The following is a 23,159-nucleotide window of genomic DNA, read 5'->3' as shown; positions in this document are numbered from 1 at the left end:
CAGTGCCATACCAATTCAATTGTCACTGTCGCTAATAGCGACCTACTAGATATATTAGTTTCGTATTTTCGCATTTATGACGATGAATCTCTGTAGTTGTTCACAAAATAATTTTTTGCTGCGAACTGGATTATTTTGGGTAAAAATCCAAGAGACATTTTTTGTTTGAAATGCAACGGAAATGAATTTTTAAATGGTGAACAAATAATAAGACAAAAAGTTACATTGGAAATAAATTTCAGGGGTTACGTTTTCCACCCCTTACAACCATGGGGTAAACCAAATAAATTTCTGACTGAGTGTCTTTTTGGTAATACAAAATGTCAGGTTAATTTCAATATTGTAACTTTTTCAGTGCTTGTGAAAAAAATTGTTATACACATTTTATGTACCCCCTTTGAAGGGGTGTATCTTAACAAGGGATGCTTCAATGAAATTTCTTTATATGATAGATCCTATCGTTTTTTCAAAGAGGAGTCGCTTCCTTAAATATTTTAGACTTATTTAGTTATACCCTGTATATGAAATATAACTTTAGTGGAAATTCGGACTTTGAGTTTTGGAAATTGTTACTGAAAATATTCCAATCATTGTTGAGAATCTAAATTGTAAATCAATGTCCAATTTATTCGAAATATCAGATCTGAAGATATTGAGAACATAATGATTCTAATAAGTAACAACTTGATTCACTGACTATAATGAAATTTCAGTAAATGAATGTTCAGGAATAATTTATAAACGAAACACCCCACCGCCTGTCAGCTGGATTTTGGGTGACGGAGAATCCCGGCAAATACCAGTAGGTGGGCACGGGTTTACAGGACGTGCTGATTGCGCTGGGTATTCGTATGCTGAATATCCAAGTGATGATGCTGATGTTGATAGTGCTGAACCATGTCCTGGATATACTGATTGCGCGAGGTATCCAAGTGGTCCTCCGCCTGTCACCTGGATCGTGGACGACGGGGAATTCGGGCACATTGATGTGCACGGGTAAACAGGATGTGCTGGTTGCGCCGGGTATCCATATTCTGAATATCCGAGTGATGATGATGATGCTGATAGTGCTGAACCACGTGCCGGATTCACTGTTTGTGCCGGGTATATGTATACTGGATGTCCAAGTGATGATGTTGATCCTGATAGTGCTGAACCATATGCTATTCCAAGTAGTTTAGCAAGTAAGGATACTGAACTCCTTGGTTTCGGTTCCAAGTTTGCAACTGGTGTTCCATAAATAACTGTCAAAGTTAAAGAAACGGTCAGAACCTGTGAAAAAACAATTTCAATTAGTATGCTCCATTGTGTTCAAAGACGTTGCCATATTCGCGAAACAAAGCATTTTTCGATCGATGATCTGAGAAGTGTACGTTGTAATATCAAATACAATATTACTGCCAGAAACACAGGTCTTTTTTTTGTTTTTATCTATCACGTAAGGTTTGCCTACAAAATAAGGATGAAATAATCGAAAAAGAAGAAAAAAACGGGAAATTGTGGATTTATTTTTATCTCTTTAACATGAAGTAAAAGCAAAAAAAACAATGCTACATAGCTGAACTAAGCATAATAGTGATACACAAGTGTTTGCAAAGTGATTATGAGTCTTTATAAAAACGTTTTTTTTTCGTCAAAGCTTTTTTTTGGTACTTTTTCGGCAATATTCTTGTGAATTTTCCATTTTTAACTTCCAATAATATTCTGCCATCATTTTAACATTCCACCGAGCTTGGTATCTGCGTTACATTTCTTTTATGTCTTGATGGAACCGTTCTTCTTATTTTTCACTTGAAGCCCCTAGATTTTTGGGAAAGTAGTCCAGATGTGAGTGAAGGAGATGGACTTTGACACTCATGTTGCAGCCCAATATTTTGTAGTTTTGTATCAATTCAGCAGCGAAAGGTTTGTAGTTTGGCTTTTTTCGTTTCCAAGAAAGCCTGTTATAACAAATTTAAATGAATTCCAGGCATTTTTTTCGTTCATTTCTATTTTAGTGACAAAGTTTTCATCTTTCAAAAGTTTTCTTATGTCAGGCCCAACGAAGACTCGTTGTTTAGCATCGGATAGACCAGGAAACTTTTCAGAAAGATATTTGAAACAAAGTTTTTGGCTTTCTACTACTCCATCTGATACAAAAAAATGGATGAGAGAATCTTCCAAAGAAAGGAAGGTTTAATCAATTTGAAAATAAGTAACTCTATACATGGATGTGTAGATCATGCAAAGAAGTAACTTTCAGACACAAACTGAAAGAAAGTCCTCCTGAAACAGCTACTTTCATATAAACATTGAATTACACGAAAAAAAAAAATTCTTTCGAAACAAATACTTCTATATGAACACTGAATTATACAGAAGATACTTTTCTCTATTCAGTTTGTATATCGAACATTTGGAGGAATAAGAATCAGATATCATTCACATGAGTTCTACTTTGAATGAATGGTAATAAATTGTACTCACATGGAACACTGTCACCCTAACTGGTATACACGTGTTTCGCCTTAAAACACTTGCCCTAAGGCTCTTCAGTACCAAATTGGATAACATTATAGAAAATACACACACTTCATTCATGAATTCAGGAGGACTTTTTTTCAGTTTTTGTCTGAAAGTTACTTCTTTGCATGATCCACATATCCATGTATAAAGTTACTTATTTTCAAATTGATTAATCCTTCTTTTCTTTGGAAGATTCTCTCATCCATTTTTTTGTATCAGATGGAGTAGTAGAAAGCCAAAAACTTTCTATCCCAAAAAATTAATCACTCCTAAAAATATAACCCTTTCAAATCATATTTGAAACAATCTCCTTTTTTGTCTAATGCTTTCATAAACTGTTTCATTAGCCCCAATTCAATATGGAGTGGTGAAAGAAAGTTTTTTTAGGATTCACTAAACTTTGTTTTTCAATATTTTCAACTCCAGGAATAAGACCCTTTCTTATTGGCCACACCTGCTTAACATAGTGTTGTTTTCTGTCACGGCTATCCCATTCACATAGGAAACATGGAAACTTAGTGTAACTACAGGCACAGAAGCATATTGGTTCCCAGTGTGGAGAAGTACAGCTTTCAAACTTCTTTTTTATGAATCGATGAAAAGTCTCTATTCCTCTGGTTTATACGTTATGTTGACCATTACCATAACGCCGGGTACATTGTTGCAGAAAACTAGGTCACCTTCTTGTGTAAAAAAGTACAAATTCCCTTTCTCTAAATCGGTACCATGAAAATGAAACACCGGAGGCTAACATATGTCTTTCTTTAAGTCTCTACCCTAAAACTTCTGCTGAGTCCTTTGGGAGGCCAAGATATCGTACTAAATCGTGTAGCATTCAAATTTGAAATAACATAAAAATGAAATGCTATTTGTTTCCTTTTCTTGATATGTGAACTGTTCAATACCATGGGATAAAATTTGATAGCATAAAATTCATAGCTTTGTTTGTGAATGGATGCAGTGTCACTGTGTTTTTCTTGATGAATCTGCTTCCCAGTAGTACAGTGTTGTGATAACCTGGAATAAGACCAAAATTGATCTATCAATTCTTCAATTGAATGATATTTCAGAGCTTACCTGTTGTCTCCTGGAAGTCCACATTAATTTAGCTTTCTGTATCTCATATGCAGAATCTGAACCATTTTCTGTAGTGAAAAGAAATAGTTTTATAATTCAATCGTAATTACCTTCATTTGATGAATTTGTTTAGTGCTATAATACTATCTCACTCACCTGATGTATTATACCATGTATATAATTGTTTATTTCTTTGTATTGTTGTGATAATCGTAACATTTGAAGTTCATGATCTTACTGAATCTCAAGTAATCTTTCCGGAGTGGTGTTCATTGTTAACATGTGAGTCATAGGTTATTTACCTTCAAGGTTGACCCAATCTAGTTAACATTTCTATACCGTCCTCTACTCTTGCGTCAGTATGAAATCATCCAATCCCGTTCATCCAATGTTCATGGTGCGACCTTTAATTGTTTATAACCTTGTACTTATTCTGTACTCATTCTGACATGTATTGAAGAGAGATGGATATTACACTTCTGTAAGTTGGGCAACATTTCAACTAAAGCCGAAGGTTTCAGAGTTCAAGTTAGTTTTTTGTTCAGCAAAAAAAGTTTTGAAGATTGCCATTTTTATGAGATTGTGGAAAAATGAAAAGTCGTGCAGTATCTGTTGAGAGGATCAGACCTCATATTAATCTGCTCTATTTTTGGTGTTTGATGATATGTCTATCAAGTACAGGCAGTATTCCATCCGTTTATTTGTTTGAAGACCTATCGTGGTTTGAAATCCTTCTGGAGTCAAGAAGGAGGAGGAGAAAAAAACTGTTTTAAGAAAAACCGTTCTATATCGGAACGACAATTTCAAATTTCTTCCGTTCATGCAAAATAATAAACATGAAATGGGTAGTAAAATGTACCTATTTCACAGGGTCTTTGTTTTGGGGCGTACTTTTGGATCTTCCTGGTTCACAAGTTTCCATTTTTTTTTCCATGCGAGAGGCAGCAGATTTTGATGGATCATCGTTTTGCTGAACACCCCTCAGTCGCTGAGATGCTCAGTTGTTGAGCCCATTTGGTTTTGAGCCCATATGTTGACGAGTCCAGTTCATTTTGATCGCCTGAGCTTCCATTCAGATGGAAGTTTTAAGTATGTTCTGAAGTTGTTTTATATATGAGTATCATCTGATTGAAAATTATCATTTTCCTATTTTCATTATATTACATTAATAATATAAGGTGGTATCATCAAACCGGTTGAAAATCGAACAATTCTAAGACTGATCAGTATAAAAAAAAATAGTTACTTCGTTGTTCATTGTATATACTCATCTAATTGTATATCATGTATTTGGGTTATTAATAAAATTTAATTGGGTATTTTAAACTTTTATTTCATTACTCTCTGTCAATACTCAAAAGGTTTCTGAGTTCCACAACACCAAAAACTTCAGTGGCACTCCGTGGCAATTGACCATCAAAAAAATAAAAGGTAACGTAGTAATATTAATAAAATCGTTTTATGTAGTTTGAACCCATGACTCAGTGCTGCCAGATGAAGAGCTGCCGTTAGCTTGTGTGCACTTGTATGAAAAAAAAATATTATTCGCTCAAGTCTGATTGAGAGAAAAGTTCAGGGTCATTGGTACCTGGATCGTAGCTGTCATCACTCCATAGCTCCATAATTCAGACTCAATTTACCGCTTATATAGGCTACATAATACAGAGACATCGAATCCATACCGAACCTAAAAACCCATTTATTGAGAAAATTTCAGGTGACATTTGTGACTTATCTGTAGGTGATAGAGTTTTTCTACAATTTTTTCCGTAATCTGCACACACAAAATACTGCTAAAATCACTAGTTGAATATCCCTAAATTTTTTCATCGCAGACCTGTGAAATTTCAAAAACTTCATCCAACAATTGAGCGTTCCCTATTTTCAAATACCAATGAAACAAAGTGTATATCAGATATCGGAATTTTATATTCGTTTAAAATACCTATTGAGGCTATTACGTGTGGAATATTACATTGTTCAAATGTACGCCGTTGCTGATCTGGGTGGAGCACAGGCGAAAAGTACAATTTTCCATGACTCTGGCGTATGGATCAGGCTAAAGTTGACTGATGGCATGGGTTATGTTGGCCTTGAGGACCGTTGTGGTTTGTGATCTATTCGCATGTATTCCAACTTATAAAAACCGATAAGAAAGAGTCTAACGAGGTCAAATCACACGATCTTGATGGCCAGTTCACATCACACCCACATGAGATGACCATGACACGTCGATAGCCCAAAAAGTGACCTTTTCGAGATGCATTGAACGCTTTTGGATCTCATGTGGATTGATATCCTCCCAAGTTCGACAATTTGTTTGTTCACGTACCCATTCATCCAGAAATGAACCTCTTCGCTGAAGATGATTTTTCGATAAAAATTAGGGTCAGTTGCCAACTGTTCCAGAGCCCATTTAGCGAACACACTTCGTTGTTTGTGGTCGTTTACCTTCAGTTCCTGGGTCAGTTGAATTTTGTACGGGTGCAAGCCAAAGTCACGAGGCAAAATTTGCCTAGTTGTGATCTGCAAAAAGCCGAATTCTTGTGAGCGAGGCGAAATCGACTGACTCAGATCATCCTGCACCCTCTCACAGACGAAGATGATGTTTTTGATAGATGTTGCGTTTCTTCGACGTACGAGTGACACTGTCACTCTCAACGGCAAACGCCCAATATCACCTTATTGCCTCTTGAGCACCAATCTGGATGACATTACAAGATGAAGTACCCAACACATACATCAAATCATGACTTAATGTTACGAATTAGTTAAATACACTCATGTTACGATGACAGGTCGTGAAGACATTCATACGCTTATTTGATACTGTGGTGATGAATACTATTCTCTACTAACTGAAGATCGAAGAGGTTCTTCAGAAGGGACAATACACGAAGATCGTACGGGATCCACCAAGTCTATTTTTCGGAAAAGGAGAGGTCATCCCCAACTTCGCACCACAGTAAGCCCCCTCACTTGTATGGACTACCCAAAATCCACAAGAAGGATGTTCCGCTCAGACAGATCATTAACTCCAGAGATTCGGCTACTCAATACTTATCTAGAGTTTTACTCCCAATAATACAACCATTACAAGGAAAAACAAGTTTTGTAAAGAATTCAAGGTATTTTGTCGAACTACTAGGGGCAAACACAGTTACGGAGCAAGATCAGCTCATCAGTTTCGACGTGAAAAGCCTTCACACCAACGTTTCAGACGTAGAAGCACTCCAAATCATACAGAGGAAGCTATCGGAAGAATGAACACACCTATAGAAGTAATTATGGAATTGCTGAGATGCTGCGTACGAAACTGTTATTCCCAACTGAAGAACGAATTCTAAAGAGAAGATGTGGGACTGCCAATAGGATCGCCACTTCCACCAGTCATAGTCGACACATATATGGAGTGGTATGAAACTCTGGCCATTGAAGAAGGTCACAAGAAACCCCGAGTCTGGTTGAGTTACGTTGACGACACCTTCATAATATGGAACCATGGTAATACTGAACTAGATGCTATCATGGAATACATCAAAAGCGTGAGACCTTTCATCATTTCCACAATGGAGAAGGAAGTCTACAACGAATTGCCATTCTTAGGCGTATTAGTGAAGAGGACCTACACTGAGTGGGAAACGTCTGTATACCAAAAACCCACTCACGGGACAGTATCTGAACCACTAGTCCAACCACCAATACTCTATTAGACTGTGCTTTCGGGCTCTGTGATACGAAGGAAGGTCTGGAGGACATCATGATCTTCAATGGAATGGCTACTCTGAAGCGATGGTGAAACAGACAGCAAAAGCCTCGCAAGGAAGAGAAGCCATCACAACCACTGCTTGCACTTCCCTACATCAGAGGATTATCGGAAAGAATAGGAGGGATTAGGTTAAAGTACAACATCAGAACCTGCTTCAGATACGGAAACAATATCCGTAGCGGCCTCACGATAATCAAGCCACCAATCGCGGACTGCTATTTCAAGAATTGCATTCAGTAGATACCTTGTGAGTGCGGAAAATACTATATCGGTGAAACTAAGAGGCCATTGAAAGTTCGCATTGCCTAGCACAAGAAACACACACAACGAGGGGAAACCAGCAAATCAGGAATAGCAGAGCATGTTTAGACCCATCAACATAATATCGAGTGGTCCCAAGTTGAGATCATGTACAGGAGGGAACATTGGTTTAGGAGAAAATTCAAAGAAGCCGCATACATGTTGTCCAAAAACGTATTCAGCCAAGCTAACGTAGAGATACGCAACATATGGAAACCCATAGTCAAGAGAAAAATGGTCAACTCCGGCCAAACGGTCATCTGAACCTGTGAAACGGAAACAGGAGAGCAGAGATAAGTGAAAATATTCGAATGACCCATAAATAGTCATTTCTCGGAGAGATCAGTCCAGTCATCACCCGAAAACGACTGTAGATACTAACAATCGAAACGTGGTTGAAGTAACTTGACCTGAAATCTGTTGATTTTTAATTTTTTCATATTTTTGTTCAATTGTTCTATTTATATTTGTATTTGATTTTACTGTTGTTCCATTTCGGGGTTCTTTTGCTCAATATAATTGTTATTTTCAGCTATCCATTTTGAATTTTCCTTTTCACTGGTTCTTTCAGTGATTTCAAATCATTTTATATAAAATCAGATAATAGACGTCCAAACTAATTGAATTCACCTCTAAATATTCCCGCACTTAAAGAGAAAAAATGTAATCACCATCCTCTGAGTTGCTTGGTCTCAAGTCAACTGTTGAAACAACAGATTCAAGTAACGCCACGAAGGGCATAGTGTCTTGTGTAGGGAATGGAATAAAATTATCCTCTTCTGAAATGCGATGGCTCCATGTTGACTCAGAGTTGTGTTTGACCGTGTCACCCTATCCATGAATAATGAAGGTCAGTTGTTGGATGCATTATCTCTTCCCATATCTGGAGTTGTAAGCTATTCAACCTCTCCAGGAATCAACTGAATGCCGGGTACACTAAAAGGAACCTAGATCGATTTTTTACTTCTCCTGGATTTCGTCTCTGAAGCGCAGCTTCAATTCGTTTCGACGCCGTCTCATTATAGAAATGAAGCTTGCTTTTTTTCGATTTTAGTCCCAGCAATTCCATGAATGGTATCCGTCAGCTTTGGCAGATTGATAATATATATGCCAACGGGCATCAACCAAACCCAAAAACTCTATGGATCTGGATGATCAAAACGTTTCCATTGCACCAATGTAACCTCAATGGGCTGCTTTCTTTCAGACAAGAATACATAGTTTGGAACTCACTGCCAGGAATGAAAAGTATCGTTATTTGTCTTCTTTGCCGGTGATTTTCCTGAGTCGTCATGTTTCTTCAGGTCTGCTTTACACATTTTGGCATGTTCTTTTCTTGAACGGACATCTTCCACTCCAATATTGATGATCTGAATGTCATCGACCTACCTTCACTTTTCCTCACATTGGTTCAGTTGGGGAGTTTTCGAGATGTGATCTTAAACTTTTCTAATGCTCAGAAAGTATGGATTTTATGAAAGTAGTGATTCACTCTGGAATAAAATTGCGGAAGATTATATTCTTCTAGAAGAACTGCCTGATTGAATTCATTCCAGAAGGCTGCCATTCTGCGAATGAAACAGTCATTGAAAAGTGTAGTTGAAACTGAACCTCTAAATGAGTAGTTGCTCACGTATTTTTGACAAGCAACGCTCGTGAAATGAAGTGACCTGAGTTGGTATAATACTCATGGCATTCTGGTTTATCTTTCTTTGATTTGAGAGGCTACAAAGGATGCTTATGGTGTGTGAGCTATTTTTTATATGTTACCAATATTCCAATTAGGATCTGATTTACTTTCTGCAGTAAATGATTTTCCCAAAACATAGTGGTATTTGATTTGGCTCGCAGCAATCGAATTCGTCTCATATCTGATTTGGCCGTATTCTCCTTGAAGAAAACTGATTCCTGGGTTTTCATAGCATTGAATTTTGATTGGTTTCTATCTCCTCAGGTAAAACTTCTTTGTACTTATTTGTTGTTCAGTTCATTCATCTAATAATAATACACCCAAACAGGGTGGGCCACTTTCAGAAGGGGTGTTTTTCAGGGCGATTCCCTCAGTTCTGTTCTGCATTTCATTATTGCCATTATCCGTTGCGGTCAGAAATACTCGAGGGTATAACTCTGGCACCCCCAGAAACCGGAGGCACAAGGTCACCCATTTGTTTCATATAGATGATCTTTTGGAGAGAAGGATCTCCATCAGTCCTTGAGAATGGTGGAAGAGTACACGCATGCTATCGATATTATATTCGGGATAGACAAATGTGCAACGGTCCATCCTAAAAGAGAACGATGCGGGGACTACGAAGAGGATGTGCAGCCCGTAGATGAAAGAATCCTACACTATCTGAATGCCGGAGAGACGTATAGTTACCTTGGGGTGGCACAACGCCCCTCACAAGAGGTAAAAGCAGTGAAGAACTCTCTCCGCGGCAAGTATCCGCACAAACTTCTGCAGATCTGGTCATCGGAAAAAAGTTGCTGCAACAAATATGCTTGTTGTTCCAATCTTACTCTACTAGTTTGGAGTAGTGAAGTGGACTCGGGAAGAGCTGTATCAACTCGACGTAAAGACATGATGCATCTCTATAGGAGTTTGCATCCCAAATCGTTTGTTCCACGGTTGTACTTCCCATGACAACAGGGAGGCCGCGGACTTTTGAGTTTGGAGTGTCTATATGACAGAATGGTACTGGATGTAGTCTGTAAAGTCGTCAGGAGTTTGGACCTCCGTCTATGCATGGTCCGTGACCATGAGAGAGCAGAAATTGAAGCATTTCTCTTTAGGGCATCTGCTCGAGCAGCTGATGAACTCGGTTTAGTTTTCGACACTGAACGAGGTGACCACAACTCTGTCACCGAGTTGGAACCAGTTCAGCAAAAAGCTCATATAAAAGCCGCAGAGATCACCTCACTTCTGCGGAAACAGCCAATGCATGGGGTCTTCTTCGATAACATTGAAGACCTTGGCTCATCAAAGCGCCTAACTTTCGCTTTCCTCAGGTCGAGTGGGCTGAAGTCGGAAACTGAGGAGTTTATTATGGTTTGCCAGGATGGTGTCTTCAACACCTTAGTCTACTGCAGTCGTGTCATGGGTATAGAGGTTCCTGACACAAGGTGCAGGACCTGCCGCGAGGCGCCCGAGACCCTAATGCACTTGCTATCATCATGTTCAGCATATGCGGTCTCTGCCTATATCCATCCACATAACGCGGCCCTAAGAGTGCTATATTAGCATCTACGGCAATCTTACGGGATTGAAGAGGCACCAGTGTTGCCTTACGCTCCGGGGGATATTGAATCCGTTGTGGGGAACGAGAAGTGCCGAATTTATTGGAACTATTCGTTCCCCATTCTCAAGCTCATAGAAGCTAATGAGCCTCCTGTAGTCCTTCTCGACATACATCGTGTAGTTTTCAGCTCCTAGCAAGACAAATATCGTTCGAAAAGAGAAGGAAAAACGGATAAAATAGCGATATTTTCTCTTCGAACTCCGCAGACTCTATCCAGACCACTCTCTCAAGATGGTGCCTCTGATTATTGGAGTCCTTGGTAGAATGATGCCCTCTCTACTCTCGAATCTTAAAATCATACCGGCTTGCCGCACTAAGGCTGAAATCTTAGCCACTCCGATGCAGAATGCTGTCATTCTAGGCTAACTTCGCTTGCTCAGGGCACATGATTCTCGGACCCAATGATTGGGAAGTGGTCATTGGTTGATAATGCTGGCGCGCCCTCTCGCATGTATCGGGTCTTCAGGGGATAGGGCCTGACCAGCACAAACTACGGTTGAAAATAAATAAATAATAATACATAACAAATCCCAGAAATGAAAGAAAATCATCTCAGTCTGAAATGAAAAAAAGTTTCAAAAATACTACACAAATACGACACGTGAGATGAATTTTCCCAACTAAATATTTATTTCCAAAATATTTTCGAAAAACAAATTTAATATCGTTATAGCATATATGTCTTGCAACTCACCAATCTGAACATCTTGACTCGAATCATTGGAAAAGTTATTCTGATTGTTTTCGATATATTCGTACGTTATTTTCTTTATAATAATTAGATTTTCAATTACACTTCAATCGGAGAAAAAATCAATCATCATAAAATGTAGATATCACTTGAATTCACTTTATTTTGATATCCAATTGGATTTATGACTGAAATTTATTACTGCATATCAAATTCACTAAAAAATCTGTGTAGGCGTTCAAAATCACTGTTAGAATGCTTCTATCTTTTTTTATCTATTTTATGAAATATACTAAGTGACAAAGGATGGTAAACCCCAATTAATATTGAAAATATCTCAATAATGTTTTGCATGTGTATTTATGTTGAGGCCAGTAAGAAGCCTGTAAAATTTCAGCCGTATCGGAAGCTATTCTGACCAGTTGTTCAACTGTTTTTTTGTCTGAGCATTTACCATTTTTCCAATTTTCATTCTTATTTGGGCTTTAACTGTTGTGAAGTGTTTCGTATTGTTGATACTATGCCTCGAGTGCGAAGACTTAGTCGTGTTCCTAAACTTAGTGATTTTGAGAGGTGACAAATTGTTGACTCACGTGAGGCAGGTTCTTCAGTAAGAGAAATTTCCAGAAGAACCAACTGATCTCTGCGTACTATTTTGAGATTTTATCAGGCATGGACACAAGAAGGCCAAGAACATCGACGCAACCGATTGCACTGGTGCAGAGACAGAATAAATTGGGATCAACTGTGGAACCGCGTAGTCTCGAGCGATAAATCTCGCTTTTGTGTGGGCATGCACTATGGACGAGCGAAAGAAGACGTCATGATGGAAAACGAGAACCCCAGGTTGATGTGGAGAGGTATATTCATCATACCGTTGCTGTAGAGGCAACCCAACCAGCAAAGTTGTTTTATAATTCCATGGTGTTGCAACAGTTTTATTTTATAAGTATTCTATAATCACTTCCAGAATGCTAATTGATTATATTGGATGATCGGTGAACACAATACAGTTGTAGGCAATACAAGTGTTTTATAAATTTGTCATAGAAACATTTATGAAATGAAATTAAAAACCCATTATGAAATAGTCAGGAACTTATCACAGAAACGTTTTTGCAACTAACTTATAAAACTTATTTTCCTATAAAAGTAAACTGTTATGTAGCAGTTTTATAACACTTATATGCTGCCTCCCAGGATATGTAAGTCGATGGTTCATCCAGATGTATATGGAAACATCAACATAACTGAAAATTATTTTCAGTGATCTCCACCCCAACATCATAGTGCCAAATGGCAATCCCCTACTTGTAATACCTCATCTGAAAGCTCTTCAGAAATGCTCACCAATAGTACCATACATGCTACTTAGTTTTTTGTTTACTAAAATAAACATTATTTATTTAAATTGAAATTTCATTTTGTATTAATAATGAAAAATGTGTTCAAAATAATTTACATTCTTTTCAAGACAATAATAGAGTCTATTTCAAACTGTTGAGGTACATTGGCAAATTTTTATCTGGAAATAGCTTGGCATTCTTGGATTATTATTTTTTCAGTTACTCTATTGAGTCAGGTTGCGTCTTGAAAAAACAAATTTCAGGTGGCCCAGAGAAAAAAATCAAGAGAATATAAGTCCTGAGATCTAGTAGGCCATTCAATACGACATCTCCTCCCAATCCATAGATCAGCATAATAATAATATATTCATTCACTAAAACGAATGATAGAGTTTATTATATAATACATAATAATTCAAATAGTTAGGTAAATGGTTTTGATGATATTTTTTGTACATAATTTTTAAAGTATTATATCATGAAATGAAATATAAATGGATAAATATGAGTGATTATCCACAAAAACATATGCTTGTCGTGAAACAATGAGAAAAAATGATGATAGAAAATAATGAAGGATACATGTTTTTACGTGTAGTATCGACACCTTTTCATTGAAGAAAACTCAGGCTACATTGAAAACGAAGAAATCGGAAGAACAGTCTTTTGGTCTTATTGAATTATTTCAAAAATCATTCTTCATATCGATCAGTTGATGGGTGAATGATCTAGGAAGGTTTGAAATCCAATTTTCCAGTTCTTTTTTTAATAGGCTTAGCGAGTTGATTGTTTTCAGTTCACTGTAAACTGCATTGAAAACTCTGGGTTTCAATAAATATAATGAACGTTGGGATATTGTTTTAGGCAGAAGGTACTGCGATGTGGTTATCTCCTTTTCGAGTATTATATGTGTGCACGTAGTAATTTTTGGACCCTTTTTGGACAACTTTTGCTAGTTGATAAATTCCATCACTGGAATATAATCGATATTTTGAGTATATTATCTTTAGTATCCATTTCTGGAGTAGATCGAGTCCGTTCATTTAATTTATTGTAAGCACCTCCCTAAGCTATCATTCCATACCTCTATTGTGATTCTACCAGTGCGAAGTATAAAATTGCCAAGCACCTCATTTCAAGAAACTTCTTGATATATTCAAACTCTGCTATGAAGTTCCTCAATTTGAAAATGAGCTTGTTCATTCACTTTTCCTCATCTAATCATTGTATGACTGGAACTACATAATGAGGAGGTGCCCCTTTCAAGAGTTGTCCATCTTTGGACGCAAAATTAACATTGAAATCTCCTGCTGAAATTATTTACAACGTATAATAGTCTTCTCCTAATTCTGCAGAGCCTACTCGACCGTAAATGTGTGTTTGCATATATCCCTGTTGCCCTTATAGTAATATATGAAACGCAAGTCTCTCTCTTTTCATCTTCATTTTCGTAACGGTCCCGTCATGTATTCACCAGCTTACTCCCCAAGTATAGTGTGCTTAAAGAAATTTTACATCAAAAAAACAGAGTATAACTTTTTACGTGCGTACATAAGTACATACACACTCTATTTTGTTTAAATTTTATTCTGAATATGATTTATTATTTCTCTTACGGATCACAAATTTCGTGTAACTTGTCGTAACTGACTTTGGAGCTGTCTTGATCTCCTTCTGGTTATAAAGATATTAATTTTTCTAGTCTTCGTTTCATACACCTCTCGCTCCAAGACTCGATGACCTACCGGGAGGTTATCTTCACGATAACCCTCAAAAGTCTCGAGGAGCAAGCCCGGAGATTGCGATAGCAAAACACACCTCTACACACCTTAAGACCTACATAAGACCGTTCATGGACTATAAAGCAATAATCTACTGCGCAATCCCTCCGCTTACTAACCTCAGCGAGGAGAATAGTACGAAATGTACACAACCTTCCTTACCGATTCCCCTCCAACAAATTATATAACACCGTAAAACTAACCCCTATGAATTTGAGAATTCAGGAACTCCAAGGCAAGTACATCACCAGAACAATCAGAAGCAGCAACACTACGGCAATTGAGACACTGGTCACCCCGCTGGGGCTCAACGAGGATCCCCAGAAAAATGCTCCCATGTTCCCTCGCCAGACTCCTACGAGCCCTGGAGGATATCACGGAGCGATTCCAGGACATCCTTGGAGAGTTCCCGTTGGCGATCAGGTAAAAGACAGCCCACTGCCAGTGGAGGAGACCAGGAATGAATAGTTCTACCTACTCCCCAAGACCCACCAGATTCCGAACCCACCAATGAACCACCTGCAACTGTACCTGGACTACTTCACCAATCATTACCCAACCCATACACAAAAACAGCAATGCCCAAGGAACGATAGAAGATCCACTAACCCGACCAACATAGGACAAAAGCACTGTAAACAGACGTAAACACCCAACAGCAAGAACTAGATGCACATAAAAACAATAATTTTTTTATCAACACAGCCCCTGAAGAGGTACTGGCCTACATGTAAATTTCATTTACATGGACCACTGTCGTCCTCACTGATAGACACTCGGATGTTTCGCCGTGAGACACTTGTCTTATTGGCTTTTCAGTACCAAATACGGATAACATCAAAAGAAACACTCAATTATTTCATAAACCAACCGACTGTTTGTTAGAAAATGGGTCGAATTCACTCATGCCATCGATGTCAGTACGTAAATAACATACATTCGCTTGAATTGAAGGGGTTATATTTTTTGGCTTTCTACTACTCCATCTTGATATAAAACAAAGTGGGAATCTTCCAAAGAAAGGAAGGAAGTAATCGATTTCAAAATAAGTATCTCTATTACAGGGCCGAATACCTCAGTTTCATCTGCTTAGGCCTCACATATATTTGTTTCATCTGTATCCTTACAATACAGGTAACGGAAAGTAATACATTATACTAGTTGTTGCCCGCGGCTTCGCCCGCGTAGAATTTGGTAGTTGTAGTACTAATTTGTACTATGTTGCTGTATCGCTGCTGTTCCAATGTTTTGACAGAATCAGAATCAACGAACTTAGGAGTGCGCAGCGTTATAGAACAGTGCTTTCAAAAAATTGTTCTACAGCGCCATCGTGGAGAGTTACATAAAAATTGATAGCATAAAAACCTTCTCTATGAAAAATTACTTATACATGTCAAGTTTCATCACGATCGGTTTAGCGATGTGGAAGTTTATCACTTACCAACCAATCAACCAACCAACCAACAAACATCCATTTTTTATATATTAGATTAGACTGAGCCAGGTTTCTTTCACTTTCCGTCTACCTCCCAAATGAATTTTTTTTATTTATTTTTCCAAATAGCACCTGCGGAATTTGAAATGAATATTTCTATCCCGAAAAGATATGCTGAAACATATATAACTCCTGTCGGTGTAGAATTTTAATTTTTGTTCCCTACAGAATCTCTTATTTCATAAACTACACTTTACGATTTAATCGCCACAAACTTTATTTGAGAAATATATCACGACAGGTTTCGCTAACACAGTGCTTCTTCAACAGTGAGTCTGGTATCTCTAGAGTAGGGAGAGTGTGTGTAGACTCACAGCACTTAGGCCACATGTGACCCATTGTACATCCTCTCGGGGAGTTGTCCTCCTAAATCATCGTCCATCTTGTCCTTTCCAGGAACGTGAACAGGTCACCAGGAGACATCTCCTTTATATTGGCAACCTTGAGGAGTTTCACGGTGACCTCCGCGAAGGTTTTGGAAAGTGCAGCAATATTACTGTCATTGCGCGGCTTCTTCAACCTTCTCGGGGTTCCCTCCGTGGAGGTGCACAAGTGAGGAAGCTTTCCTGCAGGGGCAGCCGATTCCTTGCCTTTATTCAAGGTGGAGCTCTTGGCGCCTGCCACAGGAGTTGTCCTTGCTGTTGGAGGTGATCTGCTATGTCCAGCCTCATTCCAAGCGGTAGATAAGAGTGTTTTGTTCATCCCCAGCCACCGCCTTAGATTGAGGTGAGCACTTCTGTCAAGCCTGGGAATTGGTTTTTGTTTTTGTTCCTGTTTTTTGTTGTTTCATTCATGTGTGTTCCCACGAGTAGCGAGGGAAGAGTTGGATACCTCTGACAGAGCCCCGCATTACCAGAGCTAGGCTGATCACAATGAGGTTTCGCCCAGTTCCCCAAGGAGATCGTTCGTGACTGCATATCACTCTGCGGCCATTCAGCTGACGGCACGATTCTTTAAACGTTAGCTTGGGTAGGCTGGTCCACAGTGGCATGTTTTGCAAAGGCTTTTGAGGAGTTTCAGTTTTCCTTACCCTACTAATTTCTACCACTGACCAATAGTCCGGCGACCCCGTCCGTAAGACCACATTGGCTTCCCGGACAGGGCCTCCAGTCCCCTGGTTGTTCCCCTAATACGCCACCTGGGTACGTGCCCGATAGGTCGCCCAACCCACGAGTTCAACAGTGAGTATTCAAATGACTGTTGAAGAAGCTACTGTGTTAGTGACACATGTCGGAATGAAACATTCACGGAATTAGGCAATATCAAAAAATATTCCATAAGTTAGGGGATACGGGGTGGATCACAATGGAAAATAGACGGATATTGAATGCTGCTAATTCATATAACAAAATTATACAAATCAAAACGCCGCCTTACCTGTACAGAAAAATAACTTTTCGTACTGATGTTCACAATCTGAACATCAGATTCAAGGTTACTCTTACCCAACCTAGTTTTAAAACTGAATTTTCCAAGCGATCTTTTAGATATAATATTTGCCAAGTGATCCACTTGTTATCAAAAGAAATAAGAGATTCAGAACTTTCTGTTTCACGGAAAAGATTCAAACTCCTCCTGTTCGAAAGCCAACTTTAAATATAAACTGCCCAACCCTATACACTTTTCATCATTATGAGACCAGAATAAGTCTTAGTAATGTACACCTTCTCCAGCATCCTAATAGATATTGGAACAATCCCAATTTTTTTTTATGCATTACTTTCTTTTTGTTTTAGATAAGGTAGAATCTTTTTGAGGTTGAGTGGAAGAACAACTCAGTAGCACTTGTGCTAACTGAGTTGAACTTCGCCTTTTGTTATGTCAGCAACTAGATCTCTAATTTATTTGAATATTTGTATGTAACTACAGCTGGGTAACAATAAAGATGATGATTTTTTTTTTCACCGTAGTGTGCGCTGGTCAGGCCCTATCCCCCGAAGCCCCGATACATTCGGGAGGGCGCGCCAGCATTATCAACCAATGACCACTTCCCACACCGTGGGGTAAGTGATCATTGGGTCCGAGAATCATGTGCCCTGAGCAAACGCAGTGAGCCAAGAATGACAGCCTTCTGCATCTGTGCGGCTAAGATTTCTGCCTTAGTGCGGCAAGCCGGTATGATTTTGAGATTCGAGAGTAGAGAAGACATCATTCCACCAAGGACTCCAATAATCAGAACGACCATCTTGACAGAGTGATCTGGATAGAGTCTGCGGAGTTCGAAGAGAAAATCTCGATATTTTATCCGTTTTTCCTCCTTTTTTCTGACGATATTCGTCTCGATATTCTTATTATTATTATTATTATTATTATATTTCAAACATAAAGTTTGTGGCGATCAAATCGTATGGTGTAGTTTATGAAATTACTATGGATCTTCATCAAGTAAAGGCCGAATCAATCAGGAATAAAAAAAATGTCTTATGTTAATGAGCACTACTTTGCTGCAATTAATGTTTATAATTGTGGGATCGATGTTATAAGGGATCAATTAAAATTTCTGGTGGAAAAAAATCAACTTTTATTGACTAAAATAAGATTTTTTCTCAAAAATTAAAGCAAGGCATTCAAAAACATGAGTTTTCATTTGGCCTGTACTATGAGCCATCTCACCCAATTGACTTCACTACCTTACCAGCCAAGCGAGGTATAACTTTAACATATTTAGCGATTCTACCCAGTAAACCTGGTTTGTGGTGTGATGCCTGGACGACACTGGCAATCAGTTCTGGAGGGCAAGTACAGAACTCAGTTTCATGAATTGGGTGCACCCCATTGATGAAAAAAGGTGAGATTGGAGAATAATTGGGACTATTCGGTTTGAAAACACGAGTTGTAGGGCAGGTACAACAACCAGTGTCGGGGAAAAATTCAATACCCAAGTCAGTGTAGTATTGAAGTACACTGGAGTACTCAATTTTTCCCTTTTTGTGTAAGCCGGAAATTGCATCATCAGATTCTCCAAAAAATAACTCAGCTCCTTTGATTGCAGCTGCAACACTAGGTCCTCCCACTCCAAAAAGGGATGCTAATTTCGCCACCTTCACTGCTCCTTTCACGGCAAACTTCGCAGCTCCTCCAAATCCTCCATCTGGAGAAGCACAGGTGATAACCAAAAATGCAGAGAAAGTAACCTGAAAATTATTATTAAAGCGATGGAAAGATCAATTTTTCGAAAATGAAATAAAATATATAACCAATATTGAATATGAAGATTTATGAGTCCGGGCTGATTGAACCAATGTGGAAAAGGAACCAAACTTTGTATCAGTTTTGATGAAACGAAAGCTCCATTTTCATATCAGTTTCTGAATTTGAACTGCCCCTTATAATATAACAGAGAATTTGGATGTTGAAACATGTTATTTTTCGTAGTGCAGTATATAGACAAAATAGTAGCACTCTAGATATATCCTTGACAGCTCCCGAGCGAAGAAATATATAAAATCGAGAAAAAACTAATCAAGGAGATAGCTTAAAGTAACCGGTATTCCTCAAACAAAAAAAATTAGAGAACACCATCGTGAATCTTCGAATTTTCAGAAAAACGGAAACTCAAAATTCATAGCACGAGTTTTTAGTCACTCGAAAAAAAGGCGACAAAAAATGAAACGTCAAGGATTCACTGAATAAACTGTGTGGAATACGACAAACAGTATCTTGGACAAATCAAGAGGACTGAAAGCTTGCGCGGAGGAACATGTTTTAGACAGTTGTTTATTCATTCTAGAGAAGTTTCTCAGCGAATATTGGGAGACAGCGGACTTTCCTGATTTTGTACATGGATGTGTCCTCTTTCAAACGAGTTACGGGTTCCATTCGCTTGTTTGATCTGGGCGATATACTTTTTCCTACAACATGACTCTTTGAAATTATTAGCAAACTTTATGATATTTTCGACTGTCGAATTTTTATGCCGCTGTGGATATGAGAGATATTCAGAGGTAGCGGCTAGGTTTATTCATAATTTAAGTAAGACCGCTAGTTATTGTGAAAGTCTTGAGTTACGACTTTGTTCTTCATGGCTATTTAAAAATATAAACAGCTGATTCACTCAAAGATGCTTGGTTTCTGACAAATCAATCATGAAACGGAGTGTTGGTCAAATTAAGACTGGATCGTATATAATCCTTATAGTCTGTAAAAGCAATTGTGGATCTGCTGGAGGTGCTTTGTATATTCAGGAATGTCATGAGATATCATAAAAAAAAATTGAATATTCTGTGAAAAAAATAAAAAGAAACCTCATCATTAAACATTTTATTAAAACAACGATAGAAATAAAATAAAAACAACAATAAAAATTAATTGGCGCTCCGGGGCGACTTCATTGATTCCAGTGGCGCATTTGCTTTTTCAGCTGCAGGAAAACCCGGAAAAACCTGCAGCACCACATCATCATTTATTTTATGTTTTTCTAACTTCTAAACAGGATTTAGGCTGGATCACAAATAAAAAAGAATGAGCATAAACTATACGAGAAAGGTACTGTCAAGTTGTCGAATATCATTGAATACGAAAAATTTTGATAACATATATAAAACAACGATAGACTTGGCTGGCTCTCAGCTCTGATTCTTATCGTATCCAGAATTTCGTTGTTCAATCGAGTTACTTTCTCACATCTGATATTCAAGTTCGTTTGATGTTTCACAAAGTCAATGATGATAATACATAACGAAAACCAAAAATGAAATAAAATCGTCCCAGTCTGATATATGAGAAGTTTCAAAAACACTTCACAAATACGGTACGTGAGATAAATTTGAGATGAATTTCCTCAAAATGAATTGATTCACTGAAAAATCATCACTTAACCTACATACGAAAGTTTCTGGTGATTCTTTCAAATCCTTCAAATAATATGGTTTTGCGAAATGCAGTAACTTGTATAATAATTATTTTTATTCGTTTGCGAAATATTTGCGACGGATTCTTATGACATCAAAACAAACATTCACTGAATAATCCATGATATGAACGAATGTACATGGTATTATTTATTATAATCTGTAGATTTATAATAACTCACCAATTTGAACATCTTGACTTGAATCGTTGGAAAAATGATTCTGATTGCTTTCGATATATCCGTGCACCATCTCCTTGATAAATACTCGGGTTTTAATTAAATCACAATCAGAGAAAAAGTCAATCATCATAAAATGCAGTTACTACCAGAACTCACTTTGTTTCGATATCCAAATGAATTTATGACTGAATTTATGACATGCTGCATTTCAAATTCACTACAAATTTTTGTGTAGGCGTGCAACAGGCACTGGTCAAAAATTTTCTATTCATTCATTTTCTATTATTTTATGAAAAATAACAGTCAGCTTCTTGAACAAGCTGAAAAAATTGTATAGGAGGTTTGTGCAAGATGTTCAAATTTTTGTGTTATGTACATTTTATTAGCGATTTTTTTATTTTGTTATGTTGGCTCGTCTCGAAAATATGTTCCTCGTCGATGAGAGGCTTGAAAGTTCCAAGTATTTTGCATATTCGACAATTTTCTGCTATCGAAAAAATTGATCAAAAATTTACATCAAGTTTTGAGTGATGAATGAAATTGAGTGCCAAAAAAATTGAAATCTTGGTAGTGGCATACGGTGATTGTACTTTAAGTCATAGAAATGTTTACAAGTGGTACAAGTTTTTCACAGAAGGTCGATAAGATATGAATGAGAACATTCTCCTTGGAAGCCTTAGCAAAACAACATTGGAAGTTTGTTCCAAAATCGTTGAATTTTGACAAGAAAAAGTCTCATGAATATTGCTCATGAATGATGCTTCATAAAACTCACATTAGACCTTCTTTGGAGTCTTGTTCTCCTGTATGGATTCTTTCCAGAAAAGAGCCATCCGCCTGATAGAAGACGCGAACATCACTCGCAACTTCGATAGTCTGGAACATCGAAGGAAGTTGGAGATTTGTCTCTCTTTCATAGATACTTTCACGGAAGGTGTTCAAGTGACTTGGCACATTTGATTTCACCAAAAGAGCTTCACATATCAGAAATACGTGACATCGTTTCGAAGTACACCTCGAACTTCACCATTTGAGAACTCTTCCATTTGGATTACTGCGTTCATGTGGAATAAACATCCTGAGAACGTTTTTTCGAATGAGTTCAATCTTCAGAGATTCAAATCCAACGTGAATCGCTAATTTCGCACAGGCACTGCTCTCAAAGCACCTTACAGTTTTTTTCTGTAGTGCTAGTTATTTATCCTCATGAAAAATTGCTGAATAACGTCAAAATCCAGCTTTGCTTGACGGAGTCATAACTGGTGACGAATCATGGGTTTATGGCCAAATCGTTCCAATGGAAGAGCCCAGGATAACCACCACCGCAAAAGCATGCCACATTGTCGTACGGCCGATGAGAATTATCTAGTTCTGTATCTGTAGAGTAGGGAGGGTCTAAGTGGTCTAAGTGCTCACAGCACTTAGACCACATGTGACCCATTGTACATCCCCCGAGGAGTGGTGAATGGGTCAGGAGGCATCTCCTTTATATCGGCAGGTATAGGCCAAGACTCGCTGAACACACACTCTCCTATGGACGATAACTCCGGACACTCGCATAGGACACTTCTGACAGTTTCATCTTCCTGTTTACATATCCTGCATCAAGGTTTCCCCACTAGCCACATATTATGGAGGTGTTTTCTTAGTTGACAGTGGCCAGTCGGAAATTCTAGTGTTGATCGTAGATGTTCCCTGGTCATCGCCAGATATTTCTTCGGTGCCAGCTTGCCAGGGTCGCCAAGGGTGATCCTAGCAAAACTGTATCCTTTGATTTCATTTCATCTCTTTAGGGATTGAGCATGAGTGTGACATTTGGCTAGTTCCGCAATTGTCGAAGTCATCAGCACGTTGGTGCCATTGG

General features: G+C 38.1%; 1 protein-coding gene and 1 long non-coding RNA gene across 2 annotated transcripts; both read right to left on the bottom strand.

The window, feature by feature from the left end:
- Positions 1-606: 606 nt before the first annotated feature.
- LOC111515607 (uncharacterized) lies at positions 607-11,878 on the bottom strand. Its single transcript, XR_012465083.1, has 2 exons — positions 11,645-11,878; positions 607-1,272 (listed from the first exon to the last, which is right to left on the bottom strand). It is a non-coding gene; the product is annotated as an uncharacterized lncRNA (long non-coding RNA).
- A 6,889-nt stretch (positions 11,879-18,767) lies between these two features.
- On the bottom strand, positions 18,768-21,443 carry LOC141481652 (uncharacterized). Its single transcript, XM_074173566.1, has 2 exons — positions 21,296-21,443; positions 18,768-19,397 (listed from the first exon to the last, which is right to left on the bottom strand). The coding sequence occupies exons 1-2, from the start codon at positions 21,305-21,307 to the stop codon at positions 18,873-18,875; spliced, it is 537 nt and encodes a 178-aa protein (XP_074029667.1). The 5' UTR covers positions 21,308-21,443; the 3' UTR covers positions 18,768-18,872.
- Positions 21,444-23,159: the final 1,716 nt, after the last annotated feature.

The sequence above is a fragment of the Leptinotarsa decemlineata genome, unplaced genomic scaffold (assembly GCF_025532065.1).
Source record: "Leptinotarsa decemlineata unplaced genomic scaffold, Ldec_3_MD MMD2_tig00000251_RagTag_RagTag, whole genome shotgun sequence".
NCBI lineage: Eukaryota > Metazoa > Arthropoda > Insecta > Coleoptera > Chrysomelidae > Leptinotarsa > Leptinotarsa decemlineata.
Note: the sequence above shows the minus strand (reverse complement) of the source record. Positions and strands in the feature narration are given on the sequence as shown.